At 45.8% G+C, this 21,235-nt stretch overlaps 1 protein-coding gene across 1 annotated transcript in view; it reads left to right on the top strand.

Moving 5' to 3' along the window:
• The first annotated feature begins 1,487 nt into the window (after positions 1–1,487).
• LOC119433732 (dihydropyrimidine dehydrogenase [NADP(+)]-like) overlaps positions 1,488–21,235 on the top strand; it is a 32,515-nt gene continuing 12,767 nt past the window's right edge. The window contains 12 exon segments of the mRNA XM_037700992.2: positions 1,488–1,833; positions 5,910–6,020; positions 7,206–7,288; positions 7,888–7,975; positions 10,461–10,622; positions 12,772–12,828; positions 12,830–12,969; positions 13,457–13,538; positions 13,649–13,730; positions 13,816–13,923; positions 18,233–18,402; positions 20,167–20,377. Of these exon segments, the coding sequence (XP_037556920.1) occupies positions 1,777–1,833; positions 5,910–6,020; positions 7,206–7,288; positions 7,888–7,975; positions 10,461–10,622; positions 12,772–12,828; positions 12,830–12,969; positions 13,457–13,538; positions 13,649–13,730; positions 13,816–13,923; positions 18,233–18,402; positions 20,167–20,377 (1,351 nt within the window). The 5' untranslated portion in view covers positions 1,488–1,776.

Genomic DNA, 21,235 nt, shown 5'->3' with positions numbered 1-21,235 from the left:
ATACATCTGCTTGTCGCACTCTTTAATGTGTTGAAGCCCAAAAATAACTGGAACGCGCATGTATTTCATCCCACACATTGGGAAATAATATCTCGAAACTGGTGTCATCCTGGAGATTCATTTCAAGTGGATACACTTTGCAAACTCAGCGGCTACATATAGTAAAATTCTATATGTGGCGTAAAGTAATAAATGAATTAATTAGTGAATTCAGTAGTTGAATATGTGCTTGGATATCTTGTTTTAGTAATACCAGCCTCTCCGAATAATCCAGCTCAAGGACAAGAATTATGCTATCTGCCTTTTGTGACTTCGGGGTGAAAGACGAGAGATGGTCTCTTGGAGCAGACGAAAATGAAATTAAAAGCTTTATACAATATGTCCAAAGATAGCAGAAAATGGTGTACATGTCGTGGTAAGAGCGCTGCAGACCGACTGGGTGACTGGTGGTGACCCTCTCATCTAACAATGGGCCGGTTTGCCGACGCAGGCTCGTGGCGCCGAACAAGGTGGGCGGTGTGGTGACGTCACCCACGTCACGTTACTTTTCGTTAGCAAACAGTAAGGTGTTGGTGACCCTTCCCATGGTGACCTTTCCCCGTTTCACGTTGAACAAGGCACTTTCGAGTCATTAGTACTGGGTCCTTCAACCAGTCTTACAGAATGCGGTGGACCTCAAGTAAGCGCACTGAGTGCTCGCTCAAAAGATGTGTGGCCCAACACTGCCACAGGAAATTTCCAAAAATTCCGGGAAACTTAAACATGATCACCGCGTATTACCGCTGTTTTACTCATGGCTGCGTAGTTGATGCGCAAAGCGAAGATGGTGCAGTAAGCATCAATGAAAGATCACAGTTTTTCGGGCTCCTTCTTTCCTTATGTTCGTTGATAGGCCAAGGGTAATGGGGAGGCAGCAGATTGCGATATCGGTGCGGCGATCTTCTCAATAGCATTTACGACAGATATGGCTTCTTATCTTTATTGGAAACGGAAACTCCCAGCGCCTCTATTGGAACGTCAAGGTCACGAATGCAAATGGCAGGCTTCGAAGCTGAGATTTCGGAAAACAGTCGCGCCGAAGTCTCGCGTCTGTTCCGTATCTAGCATCAATATTCCAACCCTTCTTCTACAAAAGTTACAACACCACTAAATACAATTCGAGGCACCTGGCCGACGAGAAACGTGCTGCTCGATTGCTCACGAGAGTGCTGCCGGGTGCAAGCGACGAAACTAGTTACGAAACGTCGCCGAACGCTCCGGGCTGTATCTCCGGTCAAGCAACCTGATTATCAGCGGCGCACGCGCTCGCGGCCGATAACGAGAAAGAGGGGCTGCCTCCTCCAACTGCCCCCACTTCGAAGCCTCCTCACCAGTCCGCCCTCCTCCCTCAAGGACTCCAAGTGACAGGAAGCGCCGGCAGAGCTCGCCCGGTTCTCTCTCCTATTCCCCCTCTCCTAACTCGCCACACGCAGCAGCCGTGTCAGGAGCATTTGTCGCGAGATAACCGCCTGTCGACGCATCGAACTACCACTGCCCTCTCCTTGGATCTGACCTGACCCTCTGGTTCTAGCTTTCTCCAACCGCTGGAAGCCCAACAAGCTGGAAGAGCGTCGTGGAACGCTTGTTAGCGCTGCGCCACCCGCTGTGACTCCCCTGCAGTGCTTGTTGCACCGTGTCTAGTCGACGTCGTTCTTTCGTGCAGTGTGTATCCGTACAGAGGCCGGGTGCTGAGCGTGTACAGTGGTGAAGTTCAAGGTGGATCCCTGACGCGGGAAAATGCAGTCCGCTGCGCGGTTTCCGGATCAGCTGAGTGTGGATCCGCCTGATATCGAGGTAGGTATAGCTAGCCGTAGTCAAATCTCCTCTCCCATCCTCCTCACGTTTACTCTCTCGGCCTTCGTGAAACTGGGTCAATCACTCGACCTTGCTCTCATTTCCTTCCGGATTCGAGGAGGCATGGCTAACGCTCGCTAAACCTTACGTTTGGTATATAATACATTGTTTCATGGCATCTCGAAAAGATGGCGTGGATCCTGTCAAACTATTAGGAAAAATTCCTCAGGAGTGTGGGCCTTCACGTGGCGCTCTTAATTGCCATCCAGTCTAATTTTGTTGCGTGACCTCCGTCATTTGGCTTTACATTGAGACCACCAGCGCGCGCTGCTGTTTTTTAGGTTTCAAAACACGTCGGCAGTTTAAGCTTTCGCAACACATTGAGAACGGTTTCGTAGTAGAGTAAATGCTACGTGCACGCATGCACGCACGCCTATCGGCGGATAGGCGTATCCGTATCACCTCATCTGCAGCACGCTATCTTGCAAAACTTTCGTGCTTCCAGTTCACGTTCTGATTTTTGATGACGCATCTGCTCAGGAATTCTCCAACTTGGACACGCACACTGCCAGGGCATTTACTGTGTCCCCGTATGTTCGTCGTCGTATTCCATTTAAGCTAATTTTGCAAACAGAATTCCAAAAACAAGATAGCTTTTTGCATTCAAGCTCATTTGTACCGGCGCTCCTGTGCTCATGAAGATCACTCTGATTAGGAGACTTACTCCTTCGCAAGGTTCATACACTTGTAGCTAATATGCTACTCCTCCTCACGTTTAAAACTTGTTATGACGGTCAGCACGGCTTTTTTTTTCTTTTCTGTTGTCGCTCAAGCGTCTGTGCAACGCTGCACGTACTTGGTGATACCGAACAAGTGAAAGCAGACCCTGCAAACGGCAGCGTTGCCAGCGGAAACTCGAAACCTAAACACATGTGGGTAGCGAACTTTGCGGCGAGCGGTCGCTACTCCTATTGCGCTGAACATGTAGACACCCAAGGGCGGAGAGGAAAGCACGTGCTTTGTGTGGCGTTTTCCGACGCTTGTTTGGAATGCACGGCTGCGCCGCTGCCAGCCACGGCCGCATCGTGAACTGGCTGGCAGGCAGCCCAAGAAAGCCGGCTGCCTGGCAACAAGCTTGACGGTACAGAAAACGGGTGCAGGGAGCCCTTCGGATATGTAAACTTCGTCGCTGCCCGGCTCTCATTGCGACGGTTCACAGTGGACAAGAAAAGCTTAGACATGCTCGTTTGCAGCATATTTATGAAGTGTTCAGGATCTTTGCGTAGTTCGACGGCAGTAAGACCAACTATCAAGTGCCACGCATCATTAGAAAACAGTGCTGAGCTTTCGTTTAACGCCTGTCAGTTTTGCCCTCATGGCCCTCCTTCTGGAATTCGCAAAAGCCCGTCCCTGCTGCCCTATAAAATATGCCCTATAACCATAAAATCATATAAATTTATATGACAAGATACACATTTTTATACAGGACCACGTAAAATGACATGAGACATATTGATTTTTTATGTGTGTTGAACGTAAACTGATCGCCTTAGAAGGGAGAGAAGTGTCCCGTCGTGGTTTGTAAAGCTCTAGTTATTGCTCAGACAGGTATATACTTCTATTAAGAAATATTCGAAGAATTAAAATGCTTCTCGATCGCCGTAACTTACGGACCAAACAATTTATGAGCAAAACATAGCTTTTCTATACATAGTTCTGCAGTTATTAGATCGCATGCACGGTCACATTTCATGCCAAGCGAAAGTCAGTAGGCTGAAAGACAAGACCCTCCGCAGATGTATGCCAACTTTATAACTGATACGAAGAGACCGAAGCACTACATAAGCGAGTTCTCACACTTGTAGGAAGTACTAGGGGTCGGCCTGCTCCCTGACGGCCTCGCTCGAACGCAGCAGTCGCTGCTGATGAGTTTGAGTACGTTCGTTGCTGATTATTGAATTAAATTCTGGTGTTTCACGTGCCATAAACATGACCTGATTATGAAGCACGCCTTAGTGTGGTCTCGTGATTGATTTCGATCACCTGGGGTGCTTTAGCGTGCACCCAATGCTAAGTACGCAGGAGTGTTTGCATTCCGCCTCCATCAGATTGTGGCCGCCGCAGCAGGGATTGAACCACGTGACCTCGAGCTCAGCAGCCCAATGCCATAGCCACTGAACTGCCAAGCAGACTGTGTTGCAGTACTTGCAGTACCATGACGTCAAATCTCACTACCACTAGCCATACAAACACTGACCTGAGCTCCAACGTGCAACCGGTATAAGGCGACTTGAAAAACAAAATAATTCGGATTATCGGTTAAAAAAGTAGCCCATGAAGTTGTCTATTCGAATGAGTTATGCACAAGGTAACTTTTTAATCAGTGATCGTTAGGTATTAAGTCAAATGTAGGGCTCCAACACACGTTGCGATTCCTTTACATTGGATATTAACAATGTGCCGTCGCACGCCGCCCTTTACCGCCGCCTAAAAACTCACGGGGAACACTCCTTACGACTTCGCTATAGAAAAGAAGAGATGACTTGTTCTCAGCTTGAATGGAACGATTCGAACGCTTATCGCGAAGAGAAACCTCTCACGGAGTTGCTGTAATCGTATCCCTTCGCGTGGCGCTTGACAAACCTCTTTACGTTCGTTCCAAAGGCGGAGAGCCGGAAGTGCATATCATAACAAGGCAATCTACAATATTACACTGGGTTTCGCGCCGCTGCTACATTGCAACACTATCACGAAGAATGAGCGAGTCGTCCTTATCATGGTCCTCGCTGTAAATCAGTACCTAGTGCCTTCGCACGGTCTTTGTAACCGCAGATAAAAAGGAAGCCATTTTTTTGCGTTCTGATAGATGTCCGAATTTCTTTTTTGGTTAACCCTGTTTTCTTTGTTCCCGAAAACATATTATTAAAAAAAGCGCTAGGCAGATAACTTCTGTTTGTGATAAAGAACGAAAACGACTAACGCATTTTCTAACGCATAAATATGGGAGCATATCTTCCTTGCAACTGATATCTCGGCATGTATCGGTCTTGTACTATGGCTATCATCTAAGTTATTGTGGGGCGCGCGAGGGGGGGGGGGGGGGGGGACGCTATCACATGACTAATACTCCCGACATTCGTGAACCAAGTTTGTCTGACCATTCGACCATAGTCTTTTCTCTATTCATTGTTTGACGCGCTTTTTCTTTTCTTTCTTTTTTTTGAGCTCATCTATGAATTAAGAGTAGAGGAGCAGTCGGTGGCGCCTAGCAGGCACCATCATCTTCTTGCATACAGTTAGTAAAAAAACTCGACACACGGTACTCCAAAGGCATTTGTACTAGGGGACATCTACCGGAAAGGCATTTACGCAAGGTGACACATGACAAAGCATCACGTTTTTGGTAAGGGCCCCTTGCAGAAAGGGAGATATTCAGAGAGAGAGAGAGAGAGAGCAAGCGAGAGAGGAAAGGCAGGGAGGTTAACCAGAAGTCAGTTTCCGGTTTGCTACCCTACACTGGGGTGGGGGATAAAGGGGTTGGAGACAGTGCAACTTCTTTATGAGCCTACAGACGTAAATCCATGGGCAGCTTTTCAACAACATTAAAACACGATGAAACACAAGGTTGCCTTACTAATAATTTTGGTGCCCGAAAATCTATTACTTAGCAGTGAGGTAATTTGACCAATTATTGTATTTGTTTCTGACGTTTCGTCAGTTTCATTCTAAAGAAGCAGCTTCATATGCTTTGCGGTGTTGCTTACTGAAAACGCATAAAGAAGACCGCGCCGAAACTTCTTTAGGTTTAGGGTCCTTCAACGTAAAACAAAGGCACTTACGTCAAAGGAAGCCGTGTATCAGGGGTATAACAGACTTATCAAATGACTTTACCGACGCAAGTACATTGCAAGAGCCCGAACTGGTTCACCGCTGATTTATTAACTCGTTTTTATTCGTGTTACTGTGCAAAGCAGCGGGCCCGCTTTCGTAACATAGACATTAAGGGAACGGTTCCTCGCAAGACGATCGAAACATGTCAATGCATCGATTATGCTCAATCTCCTTTTCATTCGCAGAATATACTTGCGCTCAATCCACGCGTCAAGCAGACAACGACGATAACGCCCAGCGCCGACACAAAGCGAAACAAGCAGCACTGGAAGAGGAACAGCGATAAGAAGTGCAACGTAAGTGCATGCGACTATCTCGTGCAGCCTCATCACATCTTCACAGTGTGCCACATTTTGTTAACTTTATCTTCAACGAGATAGACTTGACGGGAGTAAGAATGTTCAATTTAGAAGGAACCTGTAGGAGGTAATTATATCAACCTTGTAGATAATGCAAATGCAGTGAATGGCATTCGTTAAAGTAGGCGGTACATTGCCGTAAAAGACACGCAAGGTTTCTCATAAAAGAGAAAGAGAAGAAATAAAGTATAATATTACTGATATCTACCAAACAGCATTTCGTTCACTTTCCGCTGTTGTCTAAATAAACAGAATTACAATATATCTGTGGGATACAACAGTGCTTTTTATAAACCTGGTGACTGTCTTTATCAAGGTGAAAGCTTCGGGCTATGGATAATTCCTGAAAAGTATTTCTTATGAGATTACGCAGCGGCTAATAATAAAAAAAAGAAATGGCGCATTATACTACGCTGCCACTGAAGACTTTCGCCTAGTTGTGAAAAGACGAAAATTACAACTGTAGTGGCGATAGGAAAACAGCAACAATAGTGATGACCGTTTCCTCGAAGATCTTCTAAACCTCCTTATAGTTGCTCGAACGACAGCATTTCAACGATAGTGGAACGATAGCATTTCCACACACGTCGCATTTCATTGAGCATGGGTCGATTTGCATGCGCATGCTCATTGACTAGTAGCATTAACAATTCCTTTCTCAATTATACTTCGCCTGAACTCTAGTGCAATGAAACTGATTTACAGTCTTAACTTAGTGAATTGTACGGAAATGTTGGCTATTGACTCGTCGGCTTCTCCATCTACTATCTGTCGTTGAATGACTAAAGGAACGATAGCACAATATTAAACCAACAAATTACAGCAACAATGCAGTTTCGCAGGACATGCACTTGTCATTTTCCTTTTTATCACGCATGATTATTGCTTTCGGAGCTACAGATTTAAGGACGTTTTGAGAGCGGGATAGTTAGTGCTCCATAACTAGTAAACTTAAAGCCTGAGAAAAAAATGCAGGTACTACAGGATGCATACGGACAAGCGCTAACTTCCAACTAAACTTTACCTTGAAACGGCACGATTATATGCGAAAAAGTAATATGCACTTCCTATGTAATTCTTATGGTTCTGTGATTTTGTATCAGACACGATCCTTTATTTCAGAGCTGCAAGCCTCTGGAGAAAAACTTCGACGACATCAAGCACACCACGTTGAGCGAACGTGGTGCTCTAAGAGAAGCAGCCAGGTAACGTTGATAAAGAAGCAGAAATTCTGCCCAATGAGCGGCCATCTCAGTGCGTCCCACAGTTCTTTCAAGCGGCAGGAGAGAGAGGAGTTGACAGGACAATTAGTGCGTAATATGCAAGTAAATTTGAATGGAAACAGGTTGTTTCCATAAACAATCACGCATGCATACATGCCTACTGTCGGAAATATATCAGGTACCTTTTCTCCCTGTAACATGTTTGGGCACGATGGGTGAAAAATAGCAAAAACGAGCAAGCAGCCACAAAGAGAAAAATAAGAAAAATAAGAAAACGAGAGAAAAATAAGGCCAACAACGTATGCGTAATTATGAAGCATAGGCGAAATTTTCTGCTGTACTTAAGTTACAGGTTTGACACATAATGGTTGTCTACTTATTTGTCCGGTCTGCTGGTGCTATTATGACATTGACCGCGCTACAGCAACTGGCCGGCACTACTACACTCCCGACAGCCCTTATTTGCTATTCACGCGAGAACTATTCATACTGATTAAATCGCTAAAAATAAAGCGGACATGGTACTCAAGTGCATCGATTCCACATTCGCTAATGCCATCCGTTTACCGTTGTTCTTACAGGTGTTTAAAATGTGCGGATGCTCCGTGCCAGAAAAGCTGTCCCACGCAGCTCGACATCAAAGCATTTATCAGCAGTATTGCGACAAAGGTGGGTGCAAAGTGTCGCTGTTACTGCGCGTGATCACTTTCACTAAACATCCCGTTGTGATTAAGATTAGGAGAAAGGTCTACCTCGAGATGAACTCCCCGATATTCCTGTTTAAATAAACGCCAAACTTACAAAGCTCTCCGCAGAGCAGCAGTGAATTAATTTGTATAAAACTGGTTGCATGTAAAAGAATAAGCCTGATTATACCGATTGAATGAAGCAGAATTATTTACAATTTAAATTCTTTTAACAATCCGTAACTCTGTAACGAAAATAGACATCACATTTCTCTAAACTGCATCTGCTTAAGCATTCGAAGCATAGGAACATGACTTATTATACGCCACTCTGTCTTATAGCACTCATTTGTAAGTAAAACTTCTGCAAAACCTTGCAAATGCAACTATTTCACGTAGGCTGTAACCGCATATAAGCAACCATCCCATACATTAATGTAAAGAATGCCCGAATGGGCAAATTCAGATGTCCACCATGGCTATGAGGATCGGTAAGCAAAAATAAGTTTCTCTCTGATAACATGTATCTATCAGTCAGACAGTCAGATAAAACAGCGCAGTAGCAGGACTATGCAGTGAAAGACAAACACAGGCGCTAACTATCAACTGGTGGTTCATTCAAAGGAAGTACTTATGTACAGGTCGGTGCACATTTCAAGGAAACACTCTTTATCTGCGGCTACCACATTGCTGGCGCTCTAGCTGCAAATGCGGACTGAAGCAATATCGGTGCGCTACACATGGCTACAGAGAAATGCGTGCGCTAGCGATCACACCTCATCTGCTACAAAGCCAGGTGATCGTACGCATGCAAGAGGGAAAATAGGAACCGCACATGCACTAGAGTCATCTGTTGCCTTTAAAAGTGGGCCGAACTGTATACATAGATGGCGGAAAGGTATCAAAATAGCCAGCGCCACATCTGTGAGTCAACAAAGAAAAAATTCGGCAGAAGCTCAAAACTGCTTACGTGGGGGAATGCGAAAGCCTTTTACCGTTTGTAGACCTCGTAACGTCATGAACACGCTCATTTTATACACTCATGACGTGGCGTCATCTCCTCCCCATTCTCTGGGCCGTCACGTGCCCAATTACACACGCGTTAGGCCACACCTTTAGTCAGCCACATGGCTGCGACTTGACGTGTGTAGCCAGAGCTTTGGAGCCGCGATGGCGTCGGGGAAGCCTGCTCGTCTCGCACCCCGGTAGCCCGCGTTCGATTCCCACCCAGACCGAAAGGCACCAAATTTTCTTTCCGAAGGCATGGAACCTTCCTAACAAATGTGATGTCAGTCACAGCATTTATTGACGTGTTTTTGTTCTTTGCGGCGTAGGCCATTTTTGGCACGCCGCAAATTCGTCGGTGTGGTTGCGTAATGGGTTATATAATGCTTTCGCATTAAAGCATTATGAAAGAACGGCAGACCGGCTCGGAATGCTGCTCGACCCACTCTCCCAACTTCACACTGTTGTGCAGAGGCAGTCGTCAGGGAAAGATGTTCTAAACGTACGAGAGAAGTGTTCATGAATGTATAACACTCGCTGTTCATGGGACAATGCTAATGTATTCGGCTGGAGCATGATTCGCGCCTTTGCGTTCAACACATATCAGTCAAGAACTTTATTCAGGTCCTGAGGAGATTTAAGCCGTTGGAGATTCCACGCGGGGAGCTCCTCTGGCCGAAACCGTAGGCGACGCCCAAGTCGGGACGGGAACGTGGTGACGCTCCGCCATATAGGATATTTTATTTCACCACCAAAATGCAATCACGTTCCCAAGGAGCAGCAACACAGTGCTCGTGGTAGAATGGGCCCAAAGTCTGCACCCATCGCCGATATACGAACAACTGGTGAACTAAACACCGTTTCAATCAATAGTACTGCGCATAGGCGCCAACCGTGAAGTCTGTAGCCCCTTCATGCGTGGGTGCCGTGTTGCAGCTGATATTCAACGCGACTGTGCATTTACGTACATAATTATTGCAGCATAGTTCTATATTACGCGATTACATAACTGTATATTATTGTAAATAATAAACAAATGGCAAGTAATGTGGGAAGAGAGAATCCTGCCCACTAATCAGGCGATATTTGCAAGAACCACGCACTTTATATTTATCTTTAATTTATTTCTAAATTCCAAATAAACAATATTTTTTATTATGGTTTCCCTGACTTCACTGTCTGCCTGATCAAGGTTGTAACTGTGAATGTACTCTGTAATTAATTTACACTCCTAAAAGTGAGAAAAGGGTACAAATGTGTTTAATTCACACCCTTACACCCACAAAGAGGCTAAGGGTGTGAGTAATAGACACATTTACGCCCGTTTTCACATTTAGGCATGTAAATTATTTTACAGTGTATAACGCGTATAACTACAATGATTGTATCACTGTGAATTCGTTTAACTGCGTATGAGACCAATTTCACGTGTTTTTTTTGTTGTTGTTATGTTTCCTTCACAGAACTATTATGGAGCAGCAAAAGCCATCTTCTCGGACAATCCCTTGGGCCTCACCTGCGGCATGGTTTGCCCGACGAGTGACCTCTGCGTCGGAGGGTGTAATCTCTATGCTTCTGAAGAAGGGCCCATTAACATAGGAGGCCTGCAGCAGTTCGCTACGGACGTAAGGACTTCGCTTTAAGACAACGCCTTTAACAAACCAATTATGTATTGCTTATATCAGTGAGTTACAAAGCGTCCTGAAGTTCACGCCGAAAGTGAGTGTTAATAGATGTGCTGAAGCGCAAATTGGCCCGGCACGCAAACGCAATTGACATTTCGTTCCCTTTTGGGCACTGGATGTTTAGAAGAGAGGTTCTTCGGCTTGTCCTGAATTTTCACAGTGATTCTGAGTAGAAGTGTGCATGATGAGCCGTGTTGGCCCACGGGGAATAGTTGATGCACAGCCTGCTACTTGTTCTACCACTTGCTTTTCTATTATCAGCTAGATGGCATGTGACGGGGTTCAGACCCGACCGCACTTGTTAAGTGGTGCTCGGGCGGGGGGGGGGGGGGGGGGTGCAATTGCCGGAAACTGTTGAAAGGCTAGGCTAGCCTGCAGCAAGCAAGACTCCTACGCCTTCTCAGTGACTTGTACACTTCCTAGGTAATTCCTACACCGTGCGTCACGGGCATTATCTTATCATATCATATTATCTTATCAAGTTAAAATACCACATGTGCGCTGTTTTACTGAACGTTGTTGTCTATTAACTGCGACGGTATCGGAAGTTTGGCTACTGAGGAGCCCGCTATCCTCAAATTGTAGCTAAACCCATACAAATACAAAAAAAAAGAAACGCTGCGCTATAGGACAGTACAAATAAAAGAAACAATCAGACGCTTTCACAATTGCTCTGTCACTTGGAGTGGAGTTACTGTATATGCTCCCTACGGGAGCAAAGTTGCGCATAGGTCCGCCATCTTGCCCGCCGACGCATCCGTGCTGAGCAGAAAAGCCACTGCTCTTGAATGCAGATACGGCGCGGCTCAGTTGCCGAGTGTGCTTGCTCCTTAATTCCGCGAGGGCCAGGTGGCGCGGCGGGCGGCAGTGGAGGCCTTAGAAACACTATGGTGCAGGCGCAGCCGTGAAGTTGGCTTTCCCTCAAAAGGATGCTTTTTGCGCATGTGACCAGATTTGGTGAATAGGGGTGCGAGCGGCGCGTTCAATCAGATGTGCAACTCTGCTCCCCAAGGGGAGCATATACAGTAACTTGGAGGTGCTCAGAGCGCACTCATATGAACGATGGAAAGATTGGCAAGTTTACAACAAATGCTTTAAAGGAAATAGCTGTTGTACAACTTAACCATGTTGTAGATTTTTCGTTGTTTTTTCCTACCAAAAGTTATGTTGTAAGCCTGCCATTTTGACGTGACGACGATGTTGTCTGCCGCAATGGCAAAACAGGCCTTGTCCCAAGAACAATACGTCAGAATTATGACAGAAGCTTCTGTAGCTGCAACAAAAATACAGGCAAGGCTACAGAATGTTTTTTTTTGTTTGCTACGACAAAAATATCGTCACGGTACCTTCGCAGTCCGACACTCACACACATCTTTACTGCAAAATATTTTGTTGCATTTTCTACGGGGCATGCTGCCTCTTTTTCTCCTTTATTAGGTGTGAAACGTGAAAATTTGGTGACACAAGCAGTCGGATATCCATAAATCTTAGCGCAGGAAAACCACCTAAAGAAAAAAAAGGCAATGAAATTACAATCGGCAAATGTGAAGACAAAATATTGTATCAGCGCACTTGCTGTTTAGATCCCGTTGAGTTCCACAAGGCCGTTGGAGCCTCTCGAAATAAATGCGTCCTCCGAGAGGCCAACGTATATCAGCGGTGATCCGAGATTTCCCAAACCATTTCCACTGCACGAAAGCTACGAACGCCAGTTACACCTGTCCTGCGTCAGTCGATACCATCTTAATCTTATTCCTAAGTTGCAGGAGTTTTTCTTGCTATGACATCTATTAGTTTACTTCTGATAAACGAATAAATATCTGTTCTGTACATTGCAGTTACCCAAGAAAGACTATCTTCTTTAAATATATTTCTTTTAAAAGACTTACTGAATTTTTGAAACTATAGTATACCGAATTCAGAGAACGTATAAGTTTGCAGATTGGACTCTAGAAGAACTGACTACAGTTACGCTTGTGGAAAAGCAATTTGATCATTCCTTTCTTTTTTGATAAACAGATAAAAAAAGACCAAGTGGTGACTTGGAAATAAATTCATTTGTCTTTTTTTTCTTCGGTCTCGTTCAAAGGTTTTTAAGCAGATGCGAGTTCCTCAAATTCGGCCTCCCGAACCTACCACCGCTCCATGACCTTCCGGCAAGTTACAAAGCTAGGATTGCCCTTGTCGGATGCGGTCCTGCCAGCATGAGTTGTGCCACGTTTCTGGCCCGGCTCGGATACTCAGACATTGTCATCTTTGAGAAGCAGCCTTACTTCGGTGGTCTCAGGTGAGCTCTCGTGTTCCCGTGACCTAAGTGACAAGCCGTACGCGATCGGCCCACACGCAATGGCCTGTACCAGCAACTATCTGCTTGCGTTAGTGCTTTTCATTTGATTTTCCTCCTTGATTTCTGCTTCTACTATGTTGGTTCGTTCCCGTTTGTCATTGGCCAATGTTTGTTTTGTGCTTACAACTGATCATTATTAGTTTGATTATAAGGGAATGAATTCGAGCTCTTCCTTGCAGTAACCAATGCAAACGTATATACTTTCAGGAAGTGGAGTACAGTTTATTGTTTTGTAAAATTTGATAACTGGCCAAATTATTCTTTCAAGCAGACGAGACGTAGCACTCATGGAAAGGTGTGAGCGATAATCGCGTAAAGTAATATTACTTTCTAAAGTTGCCAATAGAGTGTTTCGAAAACGATCCTATATTTATAACCACGAAAAGAAAAAAAAAACTAACGAGAAGGAATTAAACGTCTCTTTCAGCTCGGCGGAGATCCCTCAGTACCGGCTTCCATTCGATGTCGTTTCATTTGAACTTGATCTCGTCAGGGATTTAGGCGTCAGAGTGAGTAAAGAGAATTGGTCATTTTCGTGATTTTTGTTCGTCTTCCGATTGTAGTATAGCCATGAGAGATGTGTAGTTAGCGTGATCACTCGAATTTTGATGACACTTAGGTCGAATTCAACAAGGCTCTCGGCCGGGACTTCACTATCCAGTCTCTTAAGAAGGACTACAACGCAGTCTTCCTTGGCATAGGTAAGTATCGCAATATCTTTGTTGTGACTTAAAAGAAAATTTTATGATGGCTAGAACAGCTTTCATAATTGTCGTTCTATTTCAGGACTGCCAGATCCTAAAGTCATTCCCATATTTGAAGGCCTAGACTCAAGCCACGGATTTTTCACGTCAAAGACGTTTCTACCGCTCGTAGCAAGAGCTAGCAAACCAGGTTAGCTTTCTTTTTATTGTTGCGAATTACCGTCAAGTAATGAAATTTAATTAAAATAGCTAGTTGTTACTAAAAAATAGCGCAGTAAACACTAACGAAGAAATACGCAAGATCGACTGGTAGCGTCCTGATCCTGTCGTTCTTGCGTCTGGTTCGGTTCCTGTTTATTGCGCTATTGTTGATTATAAACCAGTAACGACTTTCCTACTTTACTATTTTTCTAAGTGGTATAGTAGACACAGAGATGGGTCTACACGAGAAGGGCGACACGTGTAGGCGCAGTTGCTTTTCTAAAACACAAGGAGAAAATTTTAAATAAAACCGACGTTTAGACTCGGACGGGGTGCTTCGACAAGCAAGCCTGCTCACTACACCGGTATGTTGCATACTGCCCGTTATTTGAATAGCCTTAATAGGGAGTCTGAACTTACAGGAAAGCACACAGCGGCCAGACTTCATGAACGGACCGTCAGAAGGCCCATGCTAGCGTTTTTGTTTCGCTTCCAATGGAGATTCGCAATGTTGTATAAAATAATCATTTTACGACATTTCGCGTAAAAGTGTGTTCTTCAGTTATCAGCAACATTTACTACATACATCGCGCATTCAGTTATTCCGTAGTTCAGTTACATATTTAGCTTACGTAAATTGCCCAGTTTATATGCAGGGTGTTTCATTTAAGTTGCACCAAATTTTTAAAGATTGCCTGTGGCAGATACCACAATAAGGAGGGCGTCAGCATAGCGAGTGAAATGCCTTGTGGGAGCACTTGTGCACACAGTCCGAAATTAATCACAGGAAGACAAGTAAGATTGTCCCGTAGAGTGATAACAGTGTGAGGCAAACCAACACTGTGCGTCAACAGAACGGCGGTGATGGGAGCGAGCACATAATCACCGTCGGGGACTGGTGGAGAGGGCGTCACAGCAACACAAGTAACGGCTTGTGGCGGCAAACGGACGTGCTCAGCAGAACAGAGCCGACTCTTGATTGGTCCGGGTGGATCAATCACACTTGGTAGGTCAAGCTGTACAGTACCAGCGGAACAATCGATGAGGGCGGAGTGGGCGGACAAAAAGTCAAGACCGAGGATGACGTCATTGGAACAGCAGACGAGGACGGTGAACAAAACAGAAGTTTGACGGCCGGCAACACTGACACGTGCGGTACAAAAGCCAGCTACGGGAGACGTACCACCGTCGGCCACACGGACAACACGTGATGGGCAGGGGTCATAACTTTCTTCAACTGCCGGCGGAGGTGAGAACTCATAACAGAAATATGGGCGCCAGTGTCAATCAAAGCAGTAACAGGTAGGCCATCCACTTCAACGTCGATCAAGTTCTGATTGGTAGGGAGCGTCAACAGAGGAATTGGAGAGCAGGTCGGAATAGCAGCATCACCTCCAGGAGCTGCAGCCGTTAGTTTCCCGAAGGAAAACGCCGGGAGTAAGACGGGGACGGGGAACGGCGTGGTGGGGGTGACCGAGAAGGTCGGCGTCGTGGGGAGGGCGAGCGGCTGTAATGGGCGGTAGTAGTAGTGGTCTCGGCAGATGTTTCCTGGTCAGGTTGGCTTGGTACCTGGTGCTGGCTTCGGGGTGGGTAGCGGAAGCTGGATGAGTTGGGTCGAGAAGACGAGGGCCAAGGACTTCGGCAATATCGTGAAATGTGTCCAACACGTCCACATCGAAAGCAAATGGGCTTGTCGTCAGGCGTCCGCCACGCATTCGGGTCGCGATAATTCGGAGTGGTGTAACGGCGTTGGAGAGGGTTGAAGGTGGCCGAAGGGTAACTGTCAGGGTGGTTCACAGAGCAGATGGTTTGAAGGCCCACGTTTGCCAGTTCTTGACGAACAACGGATTGTATAAGGGATATCGTAGGTGGGGCATCACAGGTCTCTCCTCGCATTAAATGTGCGGGCGATGCGGCTTCAATTTCGCGTCGAACGATTCGGGTGATGGTCTCCGATGTTAAAGGCTGAGTCGGCATAAGAACATCCTCACACGTTGATGTCGCTGCCGTGTTCGGAAGGCGGGCGAATTGGTGGGCGATACGTCGGCTTTTAGCATCTTCGAAGCGTCGGCATTCAGTAATAATCTCGTTGAGTGTCGAAGAGTTTTTAAACACGATCAGGTTAAACGCATCGTCCGCGATCCCTTTCAGCAGGTGCGCAACCTTATCGGCTTCTGTCATCTTGGCGTCAACCTTCCGGCAAAGGGTCAGCACATCCTGAATATACGTCAAGTACGACTCAGTAGGCGTCTGCACACGGGAGGCAAGCTCTTGCTTGGCAGCACGCTGGCAGCCTGCAGGTTGGCCAAACAACTCGCGAAGTTTAGTCTTACATACGCTCCAGCTTGTGAGCTCCTCTTCGTTGTTGTCGAACCAGGCCTTCGCCGTGCCCTTTAGATAAAATGTGACATTCGCCAACATCATGGTCGGGTCCCACCTGTAATGTGCGCTTACGCATTCGTAGAGTCGAATCCATTTGTCGACGTCGTCGCCAGCAGTGCCGGAAAAGGTCCCAGGGTCACGGGGTGGAGCCAGGACGACGGTTGGCATGGCGGCCGCCGCTGACGCAGTTTCACCGCTGGTGGACATGCCTAGAGTGGCGACTTGGCGGCCGCTGCGGAGCTCCGTCTTGCGTTATACCCCGCACCTCCACCAAGATGTTACGGGGAGGCAAACACAACAGGAAAACGTATTTACAGTATATTTACAAGGCGATCAAGCGTCAACCATATGGCGGAGAGCGCGCGCCCGATCATCAGCGTCTTCTTCATCGATGTTGGCGTGAATCATATCGTGACAATATAAACTACTCGATGAGGCGGCCATTACGTCCACGAGAAATCAAAACGCCTAATTGAATAATTAACATAATTACGCTAATTAACATTTGATTAAATTATTTTACGGCACATCTTTCAGTCCACGAATTATAGCCGCTGAGTTCACAAGGCACTTGGAACGAATTCTCAGGACTGAACCAGTTTCGAGATAACTTTCAAAGTGTCCGATGAAATGTATGGGCATTCCAGTTAACTTTGTGCTTCAATGCATAAAACAGCGTTTTCCTGAAAAGGTTAACTGGAACGGCCATGCATTTCGTCGGACTCTTTGAAAATTAATATCTCGAAACTGGTTCAGTCCCGAGAATTTGTTCCAAGTGAATACGCCTTGCGAACTCAGCGGCTATAATTCGTAGATTGAAGGATGTACCGTAAAATAATAATTCCAAAACTTAATTAGTGTAATTATGTTAATCATTCAATTAGGCGTTTTGATTTCACATGGAAGTGATGGCCGCCTCATGGAGTAATTTAGATCAAGGATTATAATTGTCCTATCTGCCACCGGCAATTTTTAAAAACTTGGTGCAGCTAAATTGAAACACCCTGTATATACCGCGTGTTTCAGCAAACACTTAATTAGCCCAATTCTAGTTAATGAGCTGGTCTATTCGAAGAGGATCGAGGACATTACTTCCACACAAAATTGAAATGCATAATTGACTAAGTAACAATAATTCACTAATTAAGTTTTTAACTAATTATCTGATGGGCCATACTGCATTTTACAAATTGTAGCCGTGGAGTTCTCAAGGCGGATCCACTTGGAACGAATTCTTGGGATGACACCAGTTTCGTGATATTAATTCCAGAACTTTGTGGTGAAATGCATTGGCGTTCCAGTCACTTTTGTGCTTCAATGCATAAAGCGACGTTTTGTTAAGAAAACAACTGGAACGCCAATGCATTTCACCACAAAGTTCGGGAATTAATATCACGAAACTGGTGTCATCCCGAGAATTCGTTCCAAGTGGATCCGCCTTGAGAACTCCACGGCTACAATTTGTAAAATGCAGTATGGTCCATCAGATAATTAGTTAAAACTTAATTAGTAAATTTTGTTAATTAGTCGATTATGCATTTCAATTTCTTGAGCAAGTAATGTCCGCCTCTACAAGTAGACCAGCTCCTGAACCAGAATTGTGCTATCTGCCACAGGCAACCTTTAAGAATTTTTGAAAGTGTTCGCTGAAACACCCTGTATATTATAATAGCGTGAAACCATTTCACTCGCTTCCCCCTCTTCCTATTCCAACCGTCACTGCACTTACGACACCTTCTCAACACTCGACAAGTTTACTTAATTTACGCTTTACTTGTACGACTCACCGGCACGTGTTTCGTACAAAATATACACACAACTGTACCGAGCTCTAAAGAGCCTATACGTAGATGCCACGAAAGCACAGAGCCCAGCTAGAAGTGTAGTCATGCATAGACTGCGCGTTCTGTCGACAGGAATGTGCCACTGCAAGCAGTCACTGCCCAGCCTACACGGCAGCGTAATTGTCCTGGGAGCTGGAGACACGGCATTTGACTGCGCCACGTCCGCGCTTCGGTGCGGAGCCAGGCGAGTTTTTGTCGTGTTCCGCAAGGGCTTCACAAACATCCGCGCCGTCCCAGAAGAGGTGAGTGTAACGCCATCTTGGTTCTGACTTAATAAAACCGGGTAGTGTTGTGGAGGCGGCGTGATGGAAACAAATTGCTTGAGTTGGAAGACGTCTGTCTCATGCAATGCGGAGAGAAAGCGATGCGCACGAAATTTACCGGAAAGTAAGAAGTTTCTACCAACTATAGACGATTTCAGCGCGCGAGAAAAGAGGTTGCGAAATTAAGACGTGCATGCTAAGCAATCACAGGAATCAACAAATGGGGTTGTATTAGCAGAAAAGGGCAGAATTAAGCAACGAAACGATTACGACGCAGCGTTTTAGCGTACTTGAAAATGCAGGACGTGCTTGTAACAATGTTCACGAATATATTTTAAGAAAGGATGCGTGGATTTAAAACCAAATATAAAGCGACATATTTACGCTATAGGTGTTTGCAGAACGAGAGTGCTAATGGTGAGCCGTATAGGTCGATCTGGTATGAATGGCACGCAGCCTGTCTTGCACTTATGAAGATTCCTTGTGTTACTAGTGGTGCGTTCCATTGGGTGAAAATGAGCATTCAAACGCGCCCCCGATGTGCTCTCTCATATGTATAGCTGCGTTCCAATGGGCGAACAGGAGCAGGAGCACTGTGATCTAATGTCAAATAGGAGCAGTTTGGCGACGCCGAGAGCAGTTCGAGCTGCTCCCGCACGAAAAGCCGAGTGAGAAGGAAGTCACGTGACGCAAAACGCGTCATAGCCTTTTATTAAGCATGAAATGATTTTAGCTCCCGTTTAGCTCAAACGAGAACAAAACGATATCATCCGGGCAACCAGGCAAAACTTCAGAAAATGCTGGCTCTGGCCCCCAACTCATTGTACAGGGCTGCACTACATATGCTAGTTACTGCCCTAACAAGTTAAAAAAATAGTGCTTCTGATTTCTTCCTAATGTTTCTTGACGATATCATTCAAAGTGTAACTTATAGTACGCTTAAGTTTTATTTGTCATTTCCAATAGACACGTTCAAAAGGCAGATACAGGGCACCATACACTTGATTGTCATCTTTTGGCGCATAGACAGGGTTGCCGGTGCTGTTTTCAACGCCAGCGGTCTGTGAGTTGGCCGCACATTTGCAGCCGACCATTTTGACGTGACAAGAAGAACAAGTAGCGACAGACGCTGAGTGCGCTGAACTGTTGGAAGTTGAAAAGTAGTTGAAGTGCGGTCTCGAAGGAAAACAAGCAAACAAGCAAGGCGGCGGCACCACAGGCAGCAACATACGCCATGTGGTAGCCATTTCATGCTTACATCTACTCTCGATTACGGGAGAGCCGTCAATGTTTTTGGTTGTGTTTTCGTCACTTTGGTTTGATGTACGGCAGCAATTGTGGCTGAGTATCGAAGTTCGCGGGATAATCGCCGCTGCTAGGTAAACTATCTAGTCACGTGATACACCTTCGCACTTGCACCTGCTCTCGGAGAGCATGGAACGTTTCAGTGGGGGAGGAAGCAGTCACACTCTCGCTCTGCGCTACTGCTCTGCTCCTCTTTGCCTCCGCTCCTGTTCTGCCATTGGAATGCGCCACATGTGCTGTTGTACGTGCGTGTGTGTTGTATGTGTTGTATGTGTGTGTGTGTTTTTTTTTCGGAGTGAAAAAAAAAATCGAACCTTCCGGTTGAGTTACAATTTGGCGAAGAAGTAACGTATTTTTGTTTTGGTTTTGGGGTTTTGGTTCAGCTCCGGTTTGATACCCTACTGGCAAAGTGTACTTAATTATATCGCTGCCTTGCAGATGGAACTAGCGAAGGAGGAGAAGTGCGAATTCCTTCCCTTCCTGTCCCCGCGCAACTTGCTCGTACATGATGGTCGCATAAAGGGCATGGAATTCCTCCGAACGGAGCAGGCCGAAGATGGTAGCTGGATCGAGGATGAAGAACAAGTCGTCCGGCTTAAGGCGGATTTCATCATCTCGGCCTTTGGCTCAACTCTCGGAGATAATTCAGGTAATGTGGAAAGCCGTGATGACGTGTTCGGAGTGGCGCGCTTAGAAGTGTTGCGAAACACTGCTTCAGATTTAAGCAGGAACGTTTATCGGGCGGCTAGAGCCTTGCGCACTCTCAGATTACTGGACACTAATAACGACACTTTGTACGACACTCGAATGAGAACACCGTTGTGACACTGTCTGCAGAGGCTTGTGTCTCTCGCCGTTGACGAAATGGCTAATTCTGGACCGAATGGCTGCGAGGAAAGATTTATCCCGGGGCACAATTGGCCTTGATACCCAACGTACCAATTTAGGATCTGCTAACACAATCCCAACGAGAACGCTGTTAGGTCACGCCTTCGCCAATACTGTGGGAAGTGTCGGGTCATAGCTTCGGCTAGCCAGTGGCAGTGAGTCCTGCTTCTCCTTTCAACTTGGCTGGGATGCTCACTGCTGCCGTCCGGCGCGCCGGATGAGTGTACATGAGTTTCTGCAATATGCAGCCTGGGTCCATTACCTTGTTTTATGTACAGAAGAAAAGATTAATCGCAAATCCCAGTGAAGGAAGAAATATATACACTAACGCTTCGGATAACTCTTGCTAGATGAACGGTAAAAGTGATGTGGGAGTAATCGTATTCTATCACAGAGTGGCTTAACATATCATAGCGCGTGAGTAGTGACGCTACTTATTCGGCAAATTCAAGTTCCGGGATTTGAGCTCAACGGAAAAAATTTATAAAACATGGTCCAATCAACTTGTAGGTTGAGGGCGGATAAATAGGCCTCATTGTTTATAGTTTAAGGTATCCCATCGTGGCTAATCATTGGGTAAAGCAGGAGGTTATAGTATGACATCTAGAGGAAGAGGGAT

Source organism: Dermacentor silvarum, chromosome 11 (genome assembly GCF_013339745.2).
Source record: "Dermacentor silvarum isolate Dsil-2018 chromosome 11, BIME_Dsil_1.4, whole genome shotgun sequence".
Lineage (NCBI taxonomy): Eukaryota > Metazoa > Arthropoda > Arachnida > Ixodida > Ixodidae > Dermacentor > Dermacentor silvarum.
This window is presented reverse-complemented; position numbering and strand designations above follow the sequence as displayed.